This window comes from Copadichromis virginalis, linkage group LG20, assembly GCF_057382275.1.
Source record: "Copadichromis virginalis isolate Kocher_CV1m ecotype Utaka linkage group LG20, C_Virginalis_male_GT1.1, whole genome shotgun sequence".
NCBI lineage: Eukaryota > Metazoa > Chordata > Actinopteri > Cichliformes > Cichlidae > Copadichromis > Copadichromis virginalis.
In genome coordinates, this window is record NC_140637.1 from 21,374,977 (window position 1) to 21,395,543 (window position 20,567).

The 20,567-nt window shown below is 40.1% G+C and overlaps 1 protein-coding gene across 3 annotated transcripts in view; it reads left to right on the forward strand.

Annotated features, from left to right (window-relative positions):
* Window positions 1-11,718, forward strand: part of fgd (faciogenital dysplasia) — a 52,974-nt gene extending 41,256 nt beyond the window's left edge. For 2 of the 3 annotated variants that reach the window (XM_085443711.1, XM_085443709.1), the window contains exons 6-19: window positions 286-422; window positions 1,225-1,381; window positions 1,583-1,721; window positions 3,468-3,526; window positions 4,032-4,178; window positions 4,276-4,368; window positions 4,476-4,555; window positions 5,738-5,768; window positions 6,376-6,477; window positions 6,955-7,008; window positions 7,749-7,850; window positions 7,975-8,100; window positions 8,917-9,057; window positions 10,144-11,718. In XM_085443711.1, the coding sequence (XP_085299837.1) occupies window positions 286-422; window positions 1,225-1,381; window positions 1,583-1,721; window positions 3,468-3,526; window positions 4,032-4,178; window positions 4,276-4,368; window positions 4,476-4,555; window positions 5,738-5,768; window positions 6,376-6,477; window positions 6,955-7,008; window positions 7,749-7,850; window positions 7,975-8,100; window positions 8,917-9,057; window positions 10,144-10,389 (1,614 nt within the window). In that variant the 3' untranslated portion in view covers window positions 10,390-11,718. The remainder of the gene's footprint in view (window positions 1-285; window positions 423-1,224; window positions 1,382-1,582; window positions 1,722-3,467; window positions 3,527-4,031; window positions 4,179-4,275; window positions 4,369-4,475; window positions 4,556-5,737; window positions 5,769-6,375; window positions 6,478-6,954; window positions 7,009-7,748; window positions 7,851-7,974; window positions 8,101-8,916; window positions 9,058-10,143) is intronic. The other variant, XM_085443710.1, reaches the window with a different exon arrangement.
* Window positions 11,719-20,567: the final 8,849 nt, after the last annotated feature.

Genomic DNA, 20,567 nt, shown 5'->3' on the forward strand with positions numbered 1-20,567 from the left:
GCATTAATAGCCGTTTACCTTGGCCTACTAAATCATCTTCAGCGAGTTGGTGCTCCAGGCGTGAAAAAGCATCAGTAAAGTTTAGATTATATAGTGTAGTTTATCTGGTTTTTAGCAGATCTGCAGAAAAGTAATCTTAGCTTGATGTCATTCACACTTAGATATACATATGACAACACGGACATTTTTCTGCCTGAGCTTACATACCTGTTACTTAAACAGAGCCGAGCTGAGTCGAGTTGTGTTCTTAGCGTGAGTTTTTATATACAAATATCTTCTCTGCAGGTATTTTGCACAAAGCTCACCGAGGCTGGAATCCCTCAGGACGTCATTACTGGGATCTTCTCCAACATCTCTTCTATCTACTGCTTTCACGATAAGTTCCTGCTCCCTGAGCTCAAGACACGGATTACTGATGAATGGTGAGGACTAAACACTCGGCATTTCGGTGGCTTTCCTTAAGTATCGGTGTGAAGAGATGAGCCGTTGGGGGTCATTATTGTCAGGTTTTCAGCGGTGTCTGATTTTAGCTTGTGTGTATTTATGCGTCTCATAAAGACTTACAGGTTGAGGGTATTTTTTTTCTCCTTTTTTCCCACAATAAGCAGGAAATCTGCTTCCAGTCTGTGATATTATGCCAACATCAGCCACCCTTGGTAGATAATGACTCCTCTGGAGACCTGTCACATAATGGCTCCCCTCACATTAACTCATTAAAATTTATTGGCTGAAATAAACTTGAAAAAAAACAAACAAAACAAAGGACATCAAGTCAGAAAAGTGCACCTTAGGAAGAAAATTCATAAGGAGGATTAATTTCTGTAATGCCCCAATAAAATTCTTGAGATTACTCTCATTAGTTATGAGCCTTTGTTTGTGTCTCTTTATGAGTGATGTAATTGCCCCCAGTATTATAGTATTTATGCTTGTGCAGCCTCTCTTGGTTCTAACATGGATCTGTGAAATGAATCTGCTAAAGCAACCCTTTAATTACCTCCTCCCTGCTTTAGTAGGAAACTGTGTGATCTTTTTCCCAATAGGCTTTGGGAATTTTCCCTCAAAGCTGCAACTTGATGTATTTGCATCTGTAGAGCTGTCTATACATTTGCATGAAGAAGTAACTAATCTGCATTTAATTAAAACACTGCAACAATCTTTTGATATAAACCTTGGCGTGGAAATTTGTTTTGGAATCATCCGTTTGTTTGCATGTTCTTGCTTTAGGGAAAACAAACCACGCATCGGAGACATCCTCCAGAAACTGGCTCCATTCATGAAGATGTATGGAGAGTATGTGAAGAATTTTGACCGGGCCATGGACTTGGTCAACACCTGGACGCAGCGATCGTCACAATTTAAGAGTGTCGTTCAGAATATACAGGTTTCTCTCTGCTCCTTTTTTTTCTGTTTTTACATTTTTTCAACAGCATGTATTGGAAAAGAACATCCAATCACACATATCTAAAGATTATTTGGGTTTTATATAGTTTTGTCAGGAATTTTGGGAGTTTTAGCCAAAATTTAACAAGTCTTCTTTCTGAATTAATCAGTTAAAGTTTTGTTTTTTTGTTTCAACCAACAGAAACAGGATGTGTGTGGGAATCTGACGTTGCAGCACCACATGTTAGAGCCAGTCCAAAGGATTCCTCGCTATGAGCTCTTGCTCAAAGACTACCTGAAGAAGTTGCCCGATGATGCTCTCGACAGAAAAGATGCTGAAAGTGAGTTGCCGGGGTTCAGGGGGTTGGGAAGCTCATCATGTAACCGGAAGGTTACCGGTTCGATCCCCTGCTCTGTCTGTCTTGGTCGTTGTGTCCCTGGCAGCCTCACTTCTGTCAGTCTGCTCCAGGGCAGCTGTGGCTACAACTGTAGCTGCCTCCATCAGTGTGTGAATGTGAGAGTGAATGAATAGTGGAATTGTAAAGTGCTTTGAGGGTCTCGAAAAGCGCTGTATAAATGCAAACCATTATTATTGCTGCTGACTCGCACGTTTACGCTTCACGACTGATAAACTCCAGGTCACAGAGAAATCCACCCAGCTGTGTCTTTGCTTTCCTCAGTAATCTAAAGCTTCATGTAAAACACATTTTAAAGATGCGCTTGTTGTATGAAATACGCCACCCATTGATGAGTATTCAGCTCAAGGCAGACACAGTTTAACTTTACTCAGAAATATGGATTCAGAACAGAAGAATAAATAAATAACACAAGAAAGTACCATTCAGCTAAAGCCCATGAAATCATTAAAGGTCACTAGGGAAAAAAACGAAAAGAACATGAGCAGATTAAACAAAAAAAGTGCAGATAAAGCAAAAATATGTCCTGTCCAGTTCATACAGCAGTGAACACTTGGGAGTTATTCGACTCCATAACTGTACAAGGACAGGAGGGAAGGTGAGAGGAACTGGCCAGTATCTGTTTTCACAGCAAATGTCTTCTTTTCCCTCGACTGTCGACTGCACAAACTGCAAAACCACTCGACTGATCAAAAGGAGCCAAAATTCACTTCACCTTGTGGTAAATGTGAAAACAAGCTGTTTGAGACCACGGGCGCTCTGAAGACATCCCTCTGTGTTTTTCTAGTTTTACTCTGCGCAGCTAAAACCCACTTATGGCGCAGAATGAATATCTTAGTGTTATCACAGTTTTAGAATTACGAAGTGTTGCACTTAATTTCCGTCATATTGAACACTATTGCGTTACATATGTAGGGTTAGATTAGGATAAAACTATGGAGGGGGCTTTTTGCTATAATTTATCAACACTGTGATGATTTGTACACTTTAAGTGTTTGATGGTCTTCTGAGATGATCGGTATACATGTATAGCAAAAAAAAGTCCTTGTACAAAATAACCAGATCTTATATGATGACAATCATTAGAATAACTAGTTAAATGAATGTGTTATGAAGCTAAAGGTAGGACATAGGCCTCCTACGTCTCTGCATAGATGTTAGTATGATACCACAATACTTCACAAAGGTCAGAGTGCTCCTCATGCTGTTTCAACTACAGCCTGGCAGAAACCGATTACATATATTACATTATCTCATGTCCTCCTACATCCCTGTATCCATTTACCTAATCCCTAACGTCACCACACGGCGTTGTTTGGAGTCTGTGGAAAGGTTTCTCTCATCCTCTCCAGCTGAACAGCAATTTATCACAGTTGTTTTGGCCTCATTTCCCCCGCCTGTGTGTCTCTTCTGTTTATGTAGGTTATGATTAAGATGGCTGACTCAGGTACTCGCAGGCATTAGTACTAGACTCTTGACTGGCTGGAAGCCAGCCTAGAACACACTGTGTGGTTAATGTTAAGAGTATGTGTTTTTTTTAAGGTGGTAGTACTGGAACAGCCGCGCAATTGTGTTTGTTAGAGATTTATATCAGTTTCTCTGATAGTCTTAGCATATTAATAAGATGATTTGTTTTTATTAATTCTTGTTACTCACGTATGTGTATTACAGAAGCACTGGAGCTCATTTCTACCGCAGCTAACCACTCCAATGCAGCAATCAGGAAAATGGTAAGGCTTTGCTCGATGCTCTGAGTCATTCTTTTATTTTTATGTTTTTGCTATCTTCTCTTCTATGCATCAACTCTTTCCAGTACTCTACCACTTGGCTGATTAGGAACTAGATAATGTGTTGCCCAATAAGAGAGTAGCTGATGTGGTACAGTCAGTCAGCAGCATTGCATTGGTACAGACAGGAAGCTGCTGTTTCCTGCCTTCTTGTTCATAGCTCGCGGAAGTCTGACTGACTTTTTTAACACCCAACCTCCTCGTATTTTTCCTCTGTCTTGTCGTGATGTCTTTCATGTTCTTTAAACAGCTCAAGCAGACACATGCATCTGTGAATCAATAAAGAATTGTAATATATACTTTCCACCTTGCTGAAAAAGAATGAGTAAGAACTGTATGTGATAACAATATATTACCCTTTAAATGTTTGTGCTGAGCTCCATCTATCCTCTCGCTGTCGAGTATCTTCTCAGCTTTTCTGCTTCCTCCTGTTGCTCTGTGTTTTTAGGAAAAGATGCACAAACTGTTGGAGGTTTATGAGAGGCTTGGAGGAGAGGAGGACATAGTTAACCCAGCCAATGAGCTCATAAAAGAAGGACATATCAAGAAGATGTCAGCCAAAAACGGGACAGCGCAAGACCGATACCTCTATTTGGTGAGATCCCTGTTAAGTTTGACAAATATCAAATAAAGGAAGATTTTTATTTGATCTGTCCTCTTCATCAACTTCATTATTTCTGTCTCTGATCTAGTTCAACAATATGGTGCTATACTGTGTGCCTAAACTCCGACTTATGGGGCAGAAGTTCAGTGTCAGAGAGAGGATTGACATTGCTGGCATGGAGGTATAATGTTGCTTTTCAGCCTATTCTCTAGCTTTTGTTTTTTTCTCCCGTGACTGTTCACTTGTTGCACCAACTGCAAGTGGCATTCTTCTGCTTTTTGACCCCAGGTGCAGGAGAATGTGAAGCAGAACCTTCCTCACACGTTTGCCATCATCGGTAAGCGACGTTCGCTGGAGCTGCAAGCCAGGTAAATATATGCGAAACAGCCTCAGAGCCACATAATATTAAACAAAAATGAAGATGTTATTCTGTAAATAAAGCACTTCATATGGTTTTAGAATGCAAAACTGTGTTATTATTACTTACATGAGTAACAAGTCTCAAAAATATAATCTTTCAACCAATCAAAATCAATAGCTGCTGATGTTAAAGGAAAAATCCAGTGTTTTTAGCCTAGGCACCATTTTCTCCTCTATTGGGATTTAAATTGTTAATAAATACAAAAAAGTCTGGAACGGATCAAATGTTAAACAAGAATGTTACAACCATCAACCGCAAAATGGATCAAATGTAATCCCATCGCAGTTGTCCATTTCAGAATGGTACACTGTGATTTTGTTGTTACTCAGTCATAATTTCACTTAAGCAGAATTGCTTAAACCAATAATGTCATCCACTCTGTCTGCAGCAGTTCTTGTCCGACTTCAAAGTGCACTTTTATCGATGTATGATTTCTTCTCCTATTTGATTAATAGTCATCCTGATCAAAATGGTTTTTATGGCCCAAAAAGGTTTTTATTATCATCCATATGTAGCAAAAAAGCCACAACATAAGCACGCCACTGTCCCCAGAGGTTTGTTTCTGAAAACCTTGCAGGGATTGTATTGCAATTGGATAACCAGAAACTAGCTTGCAGTTACCTTGCCTTTTGATAACTGATCTTTTTATAGGCTAAACTAGACTTTTGAGACATATACATGTTAAATACACATCTTTCTCTGCTGGGATCATTTGCATACTGTTTTAGTCACTTATCTAACCCTATCAGTGGGTTAGGCTTACATACCAGCATTTACCTTTAACACTTTTCTTTGATTTTGAAGAAAAACAACAGACTTAGCTGGTTAGCTTGTGGCCAGCTAACTCTGACTGCTAACTTATCATTAGCCTTAATGTAACTGTAACTAAAATTATTTGTATTTTTCTTTACAAGTATTTAAATTAGCCAGTGAACAAAACTCTTTTGGGAACTTAGCTTATTATTATTTAATGCCCTATTTACTTGTTATTTTCTCATGTTTCCACTCTTTGGGGCTCTGTGTGCACAATGAATTGCGCTTATTTGGGAATATTTATTCAGTCATTGTGATGGCCTGAATTTTCTAGTCGGGTGAAATCATCGAATCATATTTTGCTTTAACTTTACAGGACGGCTGAGGAGAAGGAAGACTGGATTCAGGTAAATTTCACCCACTTGAAGTAGAACACTTGCATGCATATGAAACTGTCTGTGCCTCTCATGTACCTGCAGCATTTTTGGTCTGTGCCTTTGGTCGTTGTGTTTTATTAAAGAAGAATTAGAAGAGATTTCCTCTACAAACTCATGCAGTGTTTGGGAATTATGTTCTCTAATAAAGCCCCTCATTATTGCTCATTTAGCCTATTACAGCAGAGTAAAGCTGATTAATACATCTTGCAGGCTGTAACAGGGAATGGGCAACTGGAGAAACTGCAGAGGGTTTTTTTTCAGTATGTGAAGATTAAGGAGGGGCTTTGGTACCACTCCAAAAGTTTACAGACAGTGGAAAGCAAAAAGAAGCAAAGGTTTTCGCACACTACTAGCCAACTAGTTATCTTGAGACTCCAGCATTAGGACCGTGATACTTTTTAAGCTCTGATGTCATTGCCGCTGTCACTTGTTTGAAGCACAGTCAGGGTAGTCAGCATACCACACATGCTTTCTTTGTTCTTCAGTTAGGCAGGAGAAAGAAAGACGGCTTTCCTCCTTCCCTCTTTCAACTCATAATTATTCCTCCTCTTTCCTGTAAATCTCTTCTGACTCTCAGGTTATCCAGGCCACGATTGAACGACACAAACAAAACAGCAAGACGTTCAAAGCCTTCAACAGCTCCTTCTCCCGGGAAGACGACCACGTGCCGGAGTCACCGGTCAGTCTCACTCCGCCTTCATCAGGCACTTCATTGATCAGTCAGTCGGTCATCCTTGGCAATGAATCATGGGAGACTAGTGGTACACCAAACAAGCTTGTCATAGTCTGGCCTTTGTCTGCCTGAATAGCTCTCCTTCTATGGATGTGGTAGTATCATACAGACAATACGCTCACTTAACCTTCCTGTCATGTTCGGGTACATACAGCTCTCGCCATTTCCGCGTGTAGAGTCTGCAAGTCTCCTCTCACAGAGATCTCTCATGACCTAATAGGGAAAGCCCAACTCAAAGTATATACAAAACTATCATAGATGTGCTTTGACCCACTTTGAGTTGGCCTTAGCTGGACCCAAGCCAAATGTAGTGACACGAGCCAGAGGACCAGATTCAGAAGGTCCAGACTGACACCTAGTGGTAGAGATGGCTGACTGCAAGGTTAAACTACTGTTGCTCACTGTGCATGTCCTCCTCCTCAGGGTTTCTGGTCGAACACATCCATCGACTCTGATGGCGAAAGACTACAAGAAAGGGTAAGATGCTCTTACAGAAAAGTAACACAGTCCTGATCCCTCTATGAGCTCCTGAGTGTGCTGCATAGCTCATTCCTGTAAGAAGCCAGAGAGAGAGAAAAGTAGTTGCCTCTTATTCAGGACATTGTCGATGGTTGTCTAGTGAATGCAAAAGGGAGTGAGACTGACTTTGGGCAGACTCCAAGAGGATGAGTCAAACAAAGTCAAACACTAGTTCCAGTGAACAATGTTTTTTTGTAGTTTTTAGAGTAAAACTACATTTCCAAAAAGGCAACAAGCGTCTCTGAGCTTTAGTAAATTCATGTTTACTAAAAGGGAAAATTAGTCGAAGAATGTCCTTAAAGAAATGCTGCTAGATATAACAATAGTCTCGTTAGCTGTGTTTGTTTTTCAAAGTGTTTTTTGTTATGCTAAAGCATACATTACAGTTAGGCTGAGCAAATGTGATGATGCTAATCTCAAAAATCAAAAGTTTTTCTGTTATCTATACAAACAGGGAGAGATTTATTTTACTCCTCATCCCACATATGTAGTATCTATAACAACAATCTGTGTGGATATTTTCGTGTGTCTGAGTGGGTGTATGCCCCCTATCTTTGTTAATAGAAGGGAGAAAAGGGAGACAGAAAGCCAAACAAACACGGGATGTAGCAGGACAAGCTGTCAGACATTCCTTTTGCTTCGCCTGTGCTGAAACTGAGCAGGCTGAAGGCCTTTACACACAATCCTTTTTTTTCCAGAAGAGTTCCAAGAAAAAGGAGAAGGAGAAGCAGACATGTAAAGGCTGCAGCGAGAGCTTCAATTTCACCAAGCGCAAACATCACTGCAAGTCCTGCGGAGCGGTGAGCACAGATGGAACGAGACAAATTTGGGCGTTGTTTTTGGTGGGATGGAGAGAAAAGTGGTGGAACAAGTGGAAATTTTAGACAAATAACTGTCTGCTGTTCGCTCTCTGTCCTTCTGCAGGCCATCTGTGCAAAGTGTTCAAAGATGGACAACAAAACGAGCCGAGTGTGTCCTGAATGTTTCGAAGCCAGCCTCAGCATAGAGAACCTTGGTACTGGTGAACACAGAAGAAAAACTGCACCTGAGGTTAGAACAAAAAAATACAGACACACACATAATGAATAATAGTTTTTTTGCTGCATTTGCTCATGCCAATAGGTTATTGCTCAGTGTTGGCAGGAGCCACACTGTGCTGCTGGCAACAAAGAGTAGAAAGCGCTGCAGTGCCTTTTTACTCCTGTACTGTTGTCTTTAAGTTACTGTGCTGTATGCACACACCGCTACACACGTTGCACACGTACATGTGCAAAGACATTCACACTGAAAGATCAGCTAATCCCTTTTTGATGACTAATATGATAATGAGATCTCGGCTTAAGGCGAATCTGTCGTCTCTGCTGACTCCGCAGTCTGGCGGCTTCAGGTGTCTGTATCCCTGTCCCACTGTCCGTCTGTGGATAGATGTACAGTCGGATGGAGTATTTGCACCTTAAAGCTGACAGGACATTAACCACTTATAGCGATGACGAAACTGTGAAACAGTATTGTGATTCAGGTTCATTCCCTCTCGTGTCTCTGTTGAAGGATCCCAGTGGGGAATCATCTGTAGTGAGATTAGTCACCACATGAGGGAGCTGTAGGCTGTACAAAGGTTAGACAAGGGGCAGCAGAAGCTTTAACACCTGTCCCTGTACAAATCTCACTGTGTCCTACATTGCTGTTACATAAGGATGAACAGTAGAAGAACTGCACTGTCATTCCTCATCAGATTAAGTGTCCAAAATATAATAAATACGTCTTTTACACGTGTTTTTTAAAGCGCATCTTTTTCTGTTTAGTTCAATAATTAGCTCAGTAGTAAAATGAGGAAGTCCTTGATGATTGGTCTCGTGTGTGTTTCAGAGACAGGTTTCTCTAACGGCAGAGAACTGCCTGTTGTGTGGCCACCTCCAAGTACAGGAGAAAGGGAAGAGCTGGATGAAAATGTGGGTTGCTGTGACCAAGGCTGAGCCACTGGTGCTGTACTTACAAAGCAGCGGACAGGTAGGAGTTGGATACATTCAACATGCTTTGAATTATAAAAAAATATTTGATTAACTTTTCTTTTTCCCCTCGTTAGAAATAATTTTGCACATTTTTCATAGATAGGCATCGTATAAATAGAGGACAGTAAATTGCAAAAGTTCATCTACATAGACACATAACCTGAGTGCTTTAGTCACGTCCTATATATCTGCTAATCCTCCTGCTACGCCCATCTGGCTATATATCCTGTCTCCTTCCTCGGATTGGAGCGGGACATCTGCAGAGTGTAGCACCAGGATATATCACTGACTGTGTGCAAGTCAAATCTGTCCAATCCTGCATGTGCCAGGCTGTCCCTGTCACTGTCTGTGCTGTGTAGATTTGGGCCAGGGGATTTGGTTATCCTGAATCTGACCTCAGGTATAACTGCTGTCAGATGTGCAAGTGGGTGTTAGTTGGCGCTGAGCAGATGAAGTCTCTCAGCTCTCAGAGTTGCTGCAGTTCCTTGAAATCTTGGCTGTGGGTGGAGCAATAAATCTCCTTATAACATCCCAATGAGATGTGTAAAACAAGTGGTGTACATGACTGCTTTGAAAAAGATTACCCAAGCATTCTATCTCTGTACACATCATCCATGTCCATATATTTATATATTGTTTAAAAATAATTAACTGAGAGAATTCAGTTCAGATGTTAAATTTTTTTTTTTAAGTTTAAGGATTTGCTGTAAAATGTTATTTTTTTGTCATTCATAATGGCAGAGAAGGAGTCAGCCTGTTAAAGCCTTCCAGGGTTTCATTTCCAAGACTAATATCCCAATCTGACCGCAGAAAGCGGCCATTCCAAAGATTAGGATTAATAGGAGTTGGATGAGCATTTCCTGATTATACAGAAAGAAAAAGGGGGAAGGGAGAGAGGAGGGCTGGGTTTACTGTACATGCCTGTTGGAAAATTTTACAGCTGAAGAGACAAGCTGTCATTTTCATTATTTCTAGTATGGTTCGCTTACCTCAAAGGAAGGCTTGCCCAAGAGAAACCAACTTTGAAATACAATTTTTCTCTGACTGACATGTTTTATATTCATTTTTTACGATTTTTTTGCAGGACTCAAAGGGGTCGCGGCCAGTACCTCTCCCTGGGTTTGAGGTGAGCCCAGCACCTTCTGCAGCTGCTGAGAAAACGGAGGTCAAACACATAATCCGGCTCAGCAACACTCAGCAAACTTTGCTCTTAAGTGCCCAAGATGAAGAACTTCAGGCCAAGTGGGTGGACTTCCTCTCCAAAGCTGCCCGTGGAGAAGCTTCCGCTGAGGCATCGACGAGCCTGACTGAACACAGGAAGAGCCAGTAGTGGACACGTTGGAGACACGGGACTCCCCAACTCTCCTCCCTCCCTCTCCTGTGTATAGAGCACACATTACTTGAAATCACTTTACCTTGGCACTTTTTTATTTTTCCTTATTTTTTTTCTTTATAAAGACCACTGAGTCCTTTGCCACTTCAAACTTATCTTTCTTACCACACAGCTACTTTTTTTCCCCTCTCTCCATCCTTATGTATTTCCCAAACACGCACCCACACACAAGTAAGGACTATCCTACCAAGCAACCAATGCCACTGGTTAGTACATTTTATTTCTCAGTGTTTTTAACAGCTTTGAAGAACCTTGATTTGTAATATAGCTGAAAAAAACATGTTTTTTTTTAAAGATGAAGTTCCTTGTATATCATTCAATAGTGTTGTGAAGCATTAACATTTATACCTCTGTCTTTCCATTTGTTCGGACGTGTGTGTGTGTGTGTGTATGTATGTATGTATGCGTGTCTTTGAGCGTGAGTCCCTTCCAGTGTTTATTAAGTATTGAATGTTAGTGTAAGGACCCATGTCACCTCTCTATTGTCTCCAGCAGTGGTGGGTTATTGGGTATTGTACAATATGTATACTATAGTGTGATGTAAGGAAAAAAAAGAAAAAAATAGACATTTTAACTTAAAAGGCACAGAAATATGTACATTTGTGGCTGGCCACCTGATGCTCCCACTGTCTTACAGACCCTTTCGTCTCTTATGCATTGGTAAAATTCCCTCTCCGTCATTATCGTGGGACTCTGTGACCTTTAATCTCAGCCTGAGTGACCACATTTCACTTCTCTTATCTTCGTGACTCGTCTAGATGAAAGAGTAGTTACAGGGCTTCAGTTCTGACACTGTGCTGCAGGTTCAGTGTCTCGATAACTCCACTTGTACACGTACTAAATAAACCCTTTATGTGTAGGTCTCTCTTTCTCAACACTGCAACCATTTGCCTGCTTCTCTCCCTTTTTGGTGATGTGATGAAAACCAAGTACTGTACTGTAAAACTGTTTCTTCTGCCTTGTCCCCCGTACCCCGCTCCTATCAGCACCAGCCTTTAAGCAAAAGTAGCAAAAAAAAAAAAAAGAAAAGAAAAGAAAAGCAACATCGGATCTCTTTCTGCATGTAAACTCACTCATATTTATGTACCTTGCTATGAAATCTTGCCCTTGCCCCTCTTTTTATGCTCCAGAATTTGTTCTTGTAGTACTGTAAGTAAGCAGAGTCAGCATTGAGTGTTTTAAAAACATGGTTTGTGCACAGTGGAAAAGCATCATCAATAAACAGACGTGGTTAATTCAGTACCACACTGTCCAGTAAGATATTAATGTCCTGAGTATTGTGTTATTTCTTTTTTAAAAAGGGGGGAGAAAAAAACATATATGAAAAACATATGTTTACAAATGTTACCAATAACACACGAATATCACACAAAATACTGCTAGCACATACACTTTCTGGCCACTTTATTATGTACTCTGTTTAAGTGGTTGTTAACACAAATGTCTATCAGCCAATTACATGTGAGCAACTCAATGCACTGATTTAAGTAGAAATGGTCTAGATAATCTGCTGAAGTTCAACCTGGTTTAATCTGATTTTGAACGTGGTGTGATTGCTGGTCCCAGATGGGCTGGTCAATGTAGGAACTGCTGATCTCCTGGGATCTTTGTTTTTCTACAAAACTGTCTCTAAGGTTTACAGAGAATGGTCCAAAACAAAAGAGACAATATCTAGTCAGCTGCAGTTCTCTGAGGAAAGAAGCCCTCGTGATGCTAGAAGGCAAAAGAAAATGTCCAGACAGAAGCTGAAAGGAAACCAATAGTAACTTAGATAACCACTTGTTACAATCAAGATATACAGAAGAGCATCTCTGAAGGCGCAACACCTTGAACCTTTGGCTGCTTGGGCTACAGCGGCAGAGGACCAGACTGGGTGCCACTCCTCTCAGATAAGTAATAAGAAAGAGAAACTAAGGCTACAGTTTGCATGGGGTCACCAAAATTGGAAAGTAAAAGACTGTAACCACTTCTAGTATGATGAGTCGTGATTACGACTGCAACATTTGGACGGTAAGGGTCAGAATTTGGTGTAAAAAAAACATGAAAGCATGAATCTATCCCGTCTTTTTTCAAAGATGCTGCAGATTATGCTGCTAGTGATGCTGTAATGGAGTGGAAGTTCTTTTCTTGCTACAGTTTGGGCCCCTTAGTACAAATTTGGCATTATTTAAACGCCACAGCCTACTTCTCCATGTCCATTCCTTTATAACCACAGCGTATTCATCTTGTTATAACTGCTTCCAACAAGATCTCAAAATAATCTCAAACTGTCAGTGAGTTCACTGTATTTAACTAGCCTCCAGAGCCACCATGTAAGTCCTGTAGGGTACCTCTGGGATGTGGTGGGACAGGAGATTTACATCATAGATGTGAATCAACTGTGTGGTGCTATCATGTCAATATGACCCAAGATCTCAGAGCAATGTTTTTAGCACCTTGATGAAAGAGTTTAGGATTTCTAGTGGCAAAGAAAGCTCCAACCCTTACAGTCTTACAGTTCTGACATTTCATCGAAATGTCAAATGCTATAGGATTTATCTGGAACACAGATTAAACATACAGATTGAATATCTCAGTAATCCATGACCAGATTACTGAGCTATTCAAACTATGATTTGATTGGATTTCTTTTTCTGCTTTAGAAGCAAAGAACAGATTCGCTTTTTGTGTGTGTGAATGCATTTTTGCTTTTGAATTAGAAACGCATCGAAGATCATGCCAGGATACCCGAAGCACTTTACTTTCCTAATGAAACATTCAAAGTTAATGTTTCAGGCTTTTCAACCTCCCCCTTTACTTTTTTCATGCTCTATTGTGATTGCTTTGAATTTCCTTGTTGGCACAGAGTTATTGTGAGCGTTTCCATTTGGATTCAGACTGTTAAACAAGACACATCTCTGTCATTTGGTGGAACAAAAGCCTCTATCCACATGAATTCAAGCACACCACATAAAAACCCCAGTTTGCCTGCTGTGTGCAGTAATATACTCAGTTGTCAGCATGATAACAGCACTTAAATTCTCTTTACTGTAGCATCTTCTCACTTTGGAAAGCTATCCAAGTACCTTAGAGTCATCTTATTACTTTTGTTTCAAATTGATAGAAAAAAAAAAAAAAAGATCTACAGACAAGTAGACTGCACTTTTTTGCCCACAAGTGCCGCCTGCTTGTATCAGTTGGCAAGTTTAGTAGCCAGAACTACCTTAATCTTTCAAAAGGATCTGAAAACATTCCTCAGATGTCTGCATATCGTGTTCTATTGCATCCCAAAGGATCAACGTTTGATTGAGATCTGGTGAACATCGAGGCCATTTGAGTCCAGTGAACTCATTGTCATGTTCACGAATCAGCTTTGCGACGATTTGAGCTGGCGCATTATACTGCTGCAAGATCTGAAGATGGATACACTGTGGTAATTATGGGATGAACATGGTCTGCAACAAAACCCAGGTAGGCTGTGGCATTTAAATAATCCTCATTTGGCACTAAAGGGCCCAAAGTGTGCCAAGAACATATTCCCACCCACAGCCTGAACTGATGCTATACAAAGCCAGATGGACCTATGGTTTAATGTTGTTTATACCAAATTCTGACAGCAGAAATTAAAAATCATCAGACTCATCAGATCAGGCAATATTTTCCCAGTCTACTATTGTCTAATTTTCCTGTTCTTTTCTGCATTCAGAGATGACCTTCTGCACACCTTGGTTGTAATGAATGGTTATCTGGGTTACTGCTGCCTTCCAATCATTCTCTTCTGAACTCTAGCATCAACAAGACAATCAGAGAACTCTGTAAACTCTTCAGATGCTTGTGTGGGATTAACCCACACAGATCTGCGGTCTCTCAATACTCAGATATGCTTGTTTTGCATTCAGGTTCACTTCATTTAGAGCAGAAACAACAACATGAGTGACCTTGAAGAGACATAAGCTGCACACATTTGTGCATGTGGCACAAATGATTCAAGTTATTTCAAATAATACCATGTACCTTTTCCTTTAATTTTATGTCACGTCTGAGTTTTTAATAGCAGGTATTTTTTGTCATTTGCAGCTGTGAGATTATTGTGTCTGGTTATGTCCTTGTAACTATGCATAAGGTGTGCCCTCTCTAATAATTATAGTAATAACAAAAATATAACCTAGAAGCAAAAGATAAAATGATTTATTTCGCTGCAAGTTGGTGTAGATCAGTTAAACGTGTACAGAGTGATCATTGTTTGAGTATCAGCACACAGATTATTGTCATTTATCTGGTTTAATGGTTGACTTCGCTCTTAATAAGAAGTATGCAGGGAGTTAGAACTTTTCAGCATCTGCAAGTTATACTTTTTCTGTTTGTTTATGTCTGCCTCAAAAGTGCAAAGAGCAAAAGGGATATGGGAAAATCTAACTTTCTGAAAGAGCGGGGTGCTTCGACTGCATGTGATTTCAACTCTCAGATGTGTGTGTGTGTGTGTGTGTGTGTGTGTGTGTGTGTGTGTGTGTGTGTGTGTGTAAAAGAAGGCGTGGAACGAGCGTAGAAAAGCTGTTGCAGCTGCCTTTGTGCATTTTTCTACATCTTGATTTGATTCAGTTTTAACCTCCCTCCCCCCTCTTTTTTGTCTCTATTTTGAAGCCACCACACTAGTTCCAGCGTTTCTTATAAGCATAAATTTATTGATGTGCGCATTCACAAAAAACGGCGAGAGGACAGGTATTGATATGAGGGTATGAACCATAACTTCTTTATTTAGCAAGTCAACACTAGGTGTCAAAATGATTAATTTGAAGGCTGGCTTCTCTGTAGAGCCGTGAGCTGTGGTGCAAAGATAGAGAGCAAAATGCTGACTGCTCCTTCTGTCATAGTTTTACATGCTGTACATCTAGAACAGACCGGAGCAGGGTGGGTACTGAGTGTGCTGCAGGACGGAGACCATGCTGAGATAAGCTCTCATCATCCCTCCAGAGGCCTCTCTCCTGCTCTGTGTGTTGTTTTTCTTTCCAGCTAAACTTTTTGTTCTTTGAAAACCTATTTTAACTGCTCTTTTCTCAGCTATACAATGTGAGGTTATGGCTGATTACAGCCTAAGTTTGATTCAATTTGTTTGTGGATGACAAACCACCCTAATTGACAATTGACTTTTTTTTTTTCTGTTTCCTTCTCGCACTTCTTTATCTGCGTTGGCCAGAAACAGCTGACTCTGCCAAGGTTGTAGTGGAACTTTAACATGTCGAATTGACCTCTAACAGAAGCCCCAAGGCTTCTCTTAATGGCTCTATTCATCAAGGGCACAGACCTCTTTGACTGAACACAAAAGACAAGGTTGGTTGATCGGAGCCATTGTTGCTGTATAAAAGTATAAAAACGAAATGTAATAGTTGAGAGCAAATAGAATCTGAACATTTCAAAGAGAGACTTTTTTTTTTTCAAGGTTTCAGGTTGTGACCACAGATTTTTGAGGTTTGTTCCTCTTCCATCACAGCTGAAGAGAATGAATTTAATGGGAAAGCTGTTATACGCCACTGGAGCGTAAGCCTCTTACCAGCTGTTTGTGTGAGTGTGCATGAGCATGTGTGTGAACATGCATCTGCGTGGCCCAGAAACATTTGCATGTTGTACCATCAAACCTCTGAATGCACGCTCCTTCTGAACCAGCTATTTGGGGAAAGAACAACAAGAACAAATTAACACCTGCTTTTCACATAGAAATGATGACATGTCTCAATTCTCTTTACTTCTCTTTTCTTTTTTCTCCTCTTCTCTTTTTAGCAGAGGTGGTAGCATCGTCAAATGTGATTGATCAGCATGTGTTTCCAACACTTTAGTCCAAAATCTATGAGAATGATTCTTATTTTTCATAATTTAATTAGTTTTGTTTTGTATTTGGAGCCTGTGTGAAGAGCAGATGACCATATGTGTCACATTGGGAAACATCTTGTTAAAATGTGATTTGTTAGCAAAGCTCTAAAATTAGAGTACATATATATAAAGTATGTAAGAACGTTATCGGCGTTATCATCCACCTGATGATTGTTTGTGCAGTACTCACTCTCGTTTCACTTTGTGATTTAAATACTACATTTTGTTCATCATCCACTTTCTAACTGTGTTTGTCTGCCATCTGAGCTTGTAGGGTATAGTAGGTTTTCAGGGCTTTCAAGCCGAAGCATTTACCTGCTGCAAGCAAAAATAACACAGTGAGTTGTGAGAGTGAATGAAAAAAAAGTGAAGTTGCAGACAGTGCATCTCAATAATAAGCACAAACTTGCTAAGCCAGCAACAGATTCAGGTGTTGATGCTCAGTAGGTCCATAACTCCAACCCCTTCAACTCTACATAGAGAAATTGTTTCCATATTGTTATTTGATTTATTGCTACTGTAAATATAGCAGTTGCAGCCATAGTTTCAGCCAATGACAGACGATGCATCACTAGCTGTACTGCCGGACTTCAGTTTGGCATGCTAAACTAGCGACTGTACTGTGGTAACATCTTTGGATTTCACGAATATGTAGGTGCATCTGTTGGTGTCATATTCAAACTTTACAGTAATATGGGGGGGGGGGGGGGGAAGCCAAATTTCTCTGTCTTTGATTTCTATTTTCCACTCAAATCATTCTGTATTCTATTTTGATTGTATCTTGATAAGGTTAGGGTAAGACTGAGCCTCGACACACCCATGTTTTGCAACATGCTGCACTGTACCATCCATCGCTCTCTGCAGAGCCACCCACGTACAATGCAAATACTGAAACTTTCTTCTATCTGAAGTAAAGGAAGTAGACAGCTCTCAGTTCCCGTAAAGGAAATGGTTGCGACTGTTGCAAGAAACTTTATGTGCACTTTTGCTTTACTCCAGTTTCGTTGCTTGTGTCCATATTTTGGTCTTTCTTTAATAAAGTCACTTGATGCATGCTGGACATTTTTTTAACAACCAGCCAGACAAATAATCTTCTGGAAGTTTGATGTTGTTAAAGTAGAATCTCATAACCATTAGTCTTGACCTGAGCACAACACACCCTGGCATCCTCTCTGAATTAAAAATCCAGGTGTCCTGAGGAAATGACCTGCTTTTAATCAACGAAACTGAAATGACGCAAGGTTCGTGATAAGGATTGAAGAGACCTTCATAATAGTAACAGTACATCACCTAACATCTTTCTTTGTGTTATTCACACCCTGAGTGGAGGTGGGTGATAAAAGGAATCTGTTCAGATTTAAAAGCACTGGAGAGGGTTAGTCATCCTACTATTATAGTTTAATTAGAAGCCATTAAATGGATTTGATGATAAAAATTTGAGTTCTATTCAAGTGAATAACCAGAATAGCCTCAGAGTAACTGCATGATCTATAGTGTTCCATTATAAGGTACCATAACTCATAGTACTGTTCAAAAGACTTGAGACACTCTTAGTTTCTTTATATTTTGCTTCCAAGGAGAAAAAGGTGTTTCGTCTAATAGTTCTCCAGGTTTTTTCAAGGTCATTCTGAGTTTTTCTTTGGACAGGGGCTACTTTTTCACTCATTTATTGTTGTTTTTTGTTTGTTTGTTTGTTTGTTTGTTTGTTAAACCATCTAACACTGACCTGAATCAGTGTTGAATCTACACACAGTAAATAATTTAGCAAAGAGCAGATCATAAATTCTATCTTTAGGCGATTTACAAAATTGCAGTTTTTGAAATTGTATTTTTACATTAAGAAAGTGATTCCCAAAGAGCTGTCAGCTGAAATCCTGGCATATCTCAGTATGCTGTGCTGTGTATCCCAAAAAACATCTGAAGACAAATGGACAAATGGAGGACAAAAGAAGAAGAGGCAGGCCTAAAAATCTATCTACAGCAAATGAACCGTATCTAAAAGTCATATCCTTAAGAAACGGGACAAAATCCAGCAAAGACTTGACACAGGACCTGAGAGACACATCTGGCCCTTAATTTTATCCATTTACTGGTCACCAAAGATTCAACAGAAACGGTCTCAGTGGAAGGGCGGCTGTCAAGAAGCCATTTTTAAGCAAAGGAAACAGGGAGAAAAGGCTAAGATGTGCCAAACTACATAAGAACTGCCCCGACAATCCATGGGAACAGATCTGATGGAGTGATGAGTCCAAGTTTGAAATTTGTACGTACATTATGAATGGAGGAGGTCAGGACAGAGGTAGAACAGTGAGTGTCACAGCCATCTGTAAAACAGCCAGTGGTGCTGTGGATTTAGTCAAAATTGATGTAATTATGAAGAAAAAAAGTGCCATCAGATTTTCATCCACCATGCAATACAATTTGGAAAGCATCTGATTGGCAGCTACTTTATCTTTTAGCATGACAATGATCTCAGACACACCCCAGAGCAGTAAAAAACACAGAATGGAAATGCTATCAGTCAGGGGTTGGCCTCTCCAGAGTCCACACCTCAATATTATTGAGCTAGTGAGGGTAGTTCTGTGTAACTAGTGTCATTTTGACAAAGCACAGAAAGAAGACGCCAGGAGAACTATTCCCGAAGATGACTGAAAGAAATTATATAATTCAGGCCGTGTTGAAGAATAAAAGGGATAAGTGCCATTGACTTTCCAAGTTGTTAGAGACACAATGACCGAGACTGTCCAAGCCGGGGCTCGAACTGGCAACCTTCCGATTACAAGGCGAACTCCCAACTCTTGAGCCACAATCACCCCAATTTTCTTTCAGTAAGAACTTTCCTATTAGGAAGGGTGGCTCAAGACTTTTGCACAGTATTGTACCGTACACTCTTTGTATATTCATTAATAAGCAAACTTGATATCTATTTTATTCTCCCAGGTTTTGCAGTTTTAAAACAAATCTGACTGCAACATGTAAATGTGTGTTGCCTTGAGCAAACACTATACCGCAGCCTAAATGAGCACATTTAATGAAGGGTCCAACCCATCTGACCTCCTTCCATAACAGTGTCTGCTCTTCGCTGTCAGATAAATAATGATGTAAGCCAATAGACCTGAATATCCTATTTATACATTTCCCAGAACATGTCATTGTGAAGTGACATGAAGCTTAATAGCATCTAAATATCACTAAAAGAAATAAAGAAGTATTTAAAAAAGGCAGCAATCATTCCAGGATGGATCATTTTGAGAACGGGTCAAGTGAGATGCTGCTAAACAAAATACCTACATGTCCTCAGATATAATAGTGTATTGTACTGTGTTTATTTAAAATAAATAAAAATGGTATTTCAGAACCGCTTCCAGGAAATACTTTAGCAATTATCAACCTGAAGAGGACATTCAGTATGAAGGCCTTTTTACAAAAGCTGTGTATCTACTGTGAATCCTCAATGCCCAGGTTGGCAATCTGTGTGGACATCATGTATTATTATAACAGGTTTGCTGAGGCCATGTTGCTAAAATGCCCCCGGTAATAATGTGTAGCGATCGTGATTTGCCTCGTGAATGGAAGAAGATGAACATTCACTGAACCAAATTTAAGATAAGAAGTAAATAAATTTCCCAGTGGAGCCATCAGGCCATGGACTGCCTCGTATCAAATGCTTTTCTCCGTTATCAAACTGAGTGCCCTGTCTGCTTGGTTTCTGTTTTGTTCCTTCTTCATGAAACAAAAAGTGATGCATCTGCACACTTCAACTCACTTAACCATCTGCACACTTCACCTCACTTAACCTGATGTCCATTTTTCACGCTCTTTTAAAGTACTTTATCGTTTTTCTTTCTCTGATGTTTTTCTGGTCAGTACATGCATTCCTGTCACCTTCACTGCACTTTCTAATCATTGATCTGATGTCTTCAGCGCTGTTGGGCTACCCTGCTGTTTGCTCCTTGTTGATGGCTCAGTGGGAATCAGCCCAGGCTGCACCAGTCTTATTAACACTGTCTGGCACACATGGATGTTCAAGTACTTTAAGAATTTGCAGGGAAAGTGACAAAACAAATAAAATGTAGTTCATGCTTTCTTCTTCTCTACTTAGGTCTCATTTAGGTCTCCCCTTCTTTGATGAAAGGGATTTGGGAGGGTTTGGATTTTCAGGTTCAGTAACTCTAGAGCTATAGGAAGATGTGCAGTTATGGTAAAATTAAAGTTTATCCTCTTTAGTTTCTGAAGTTTTACATGTTACAGGTTAGACAAGGTGTCCAGGT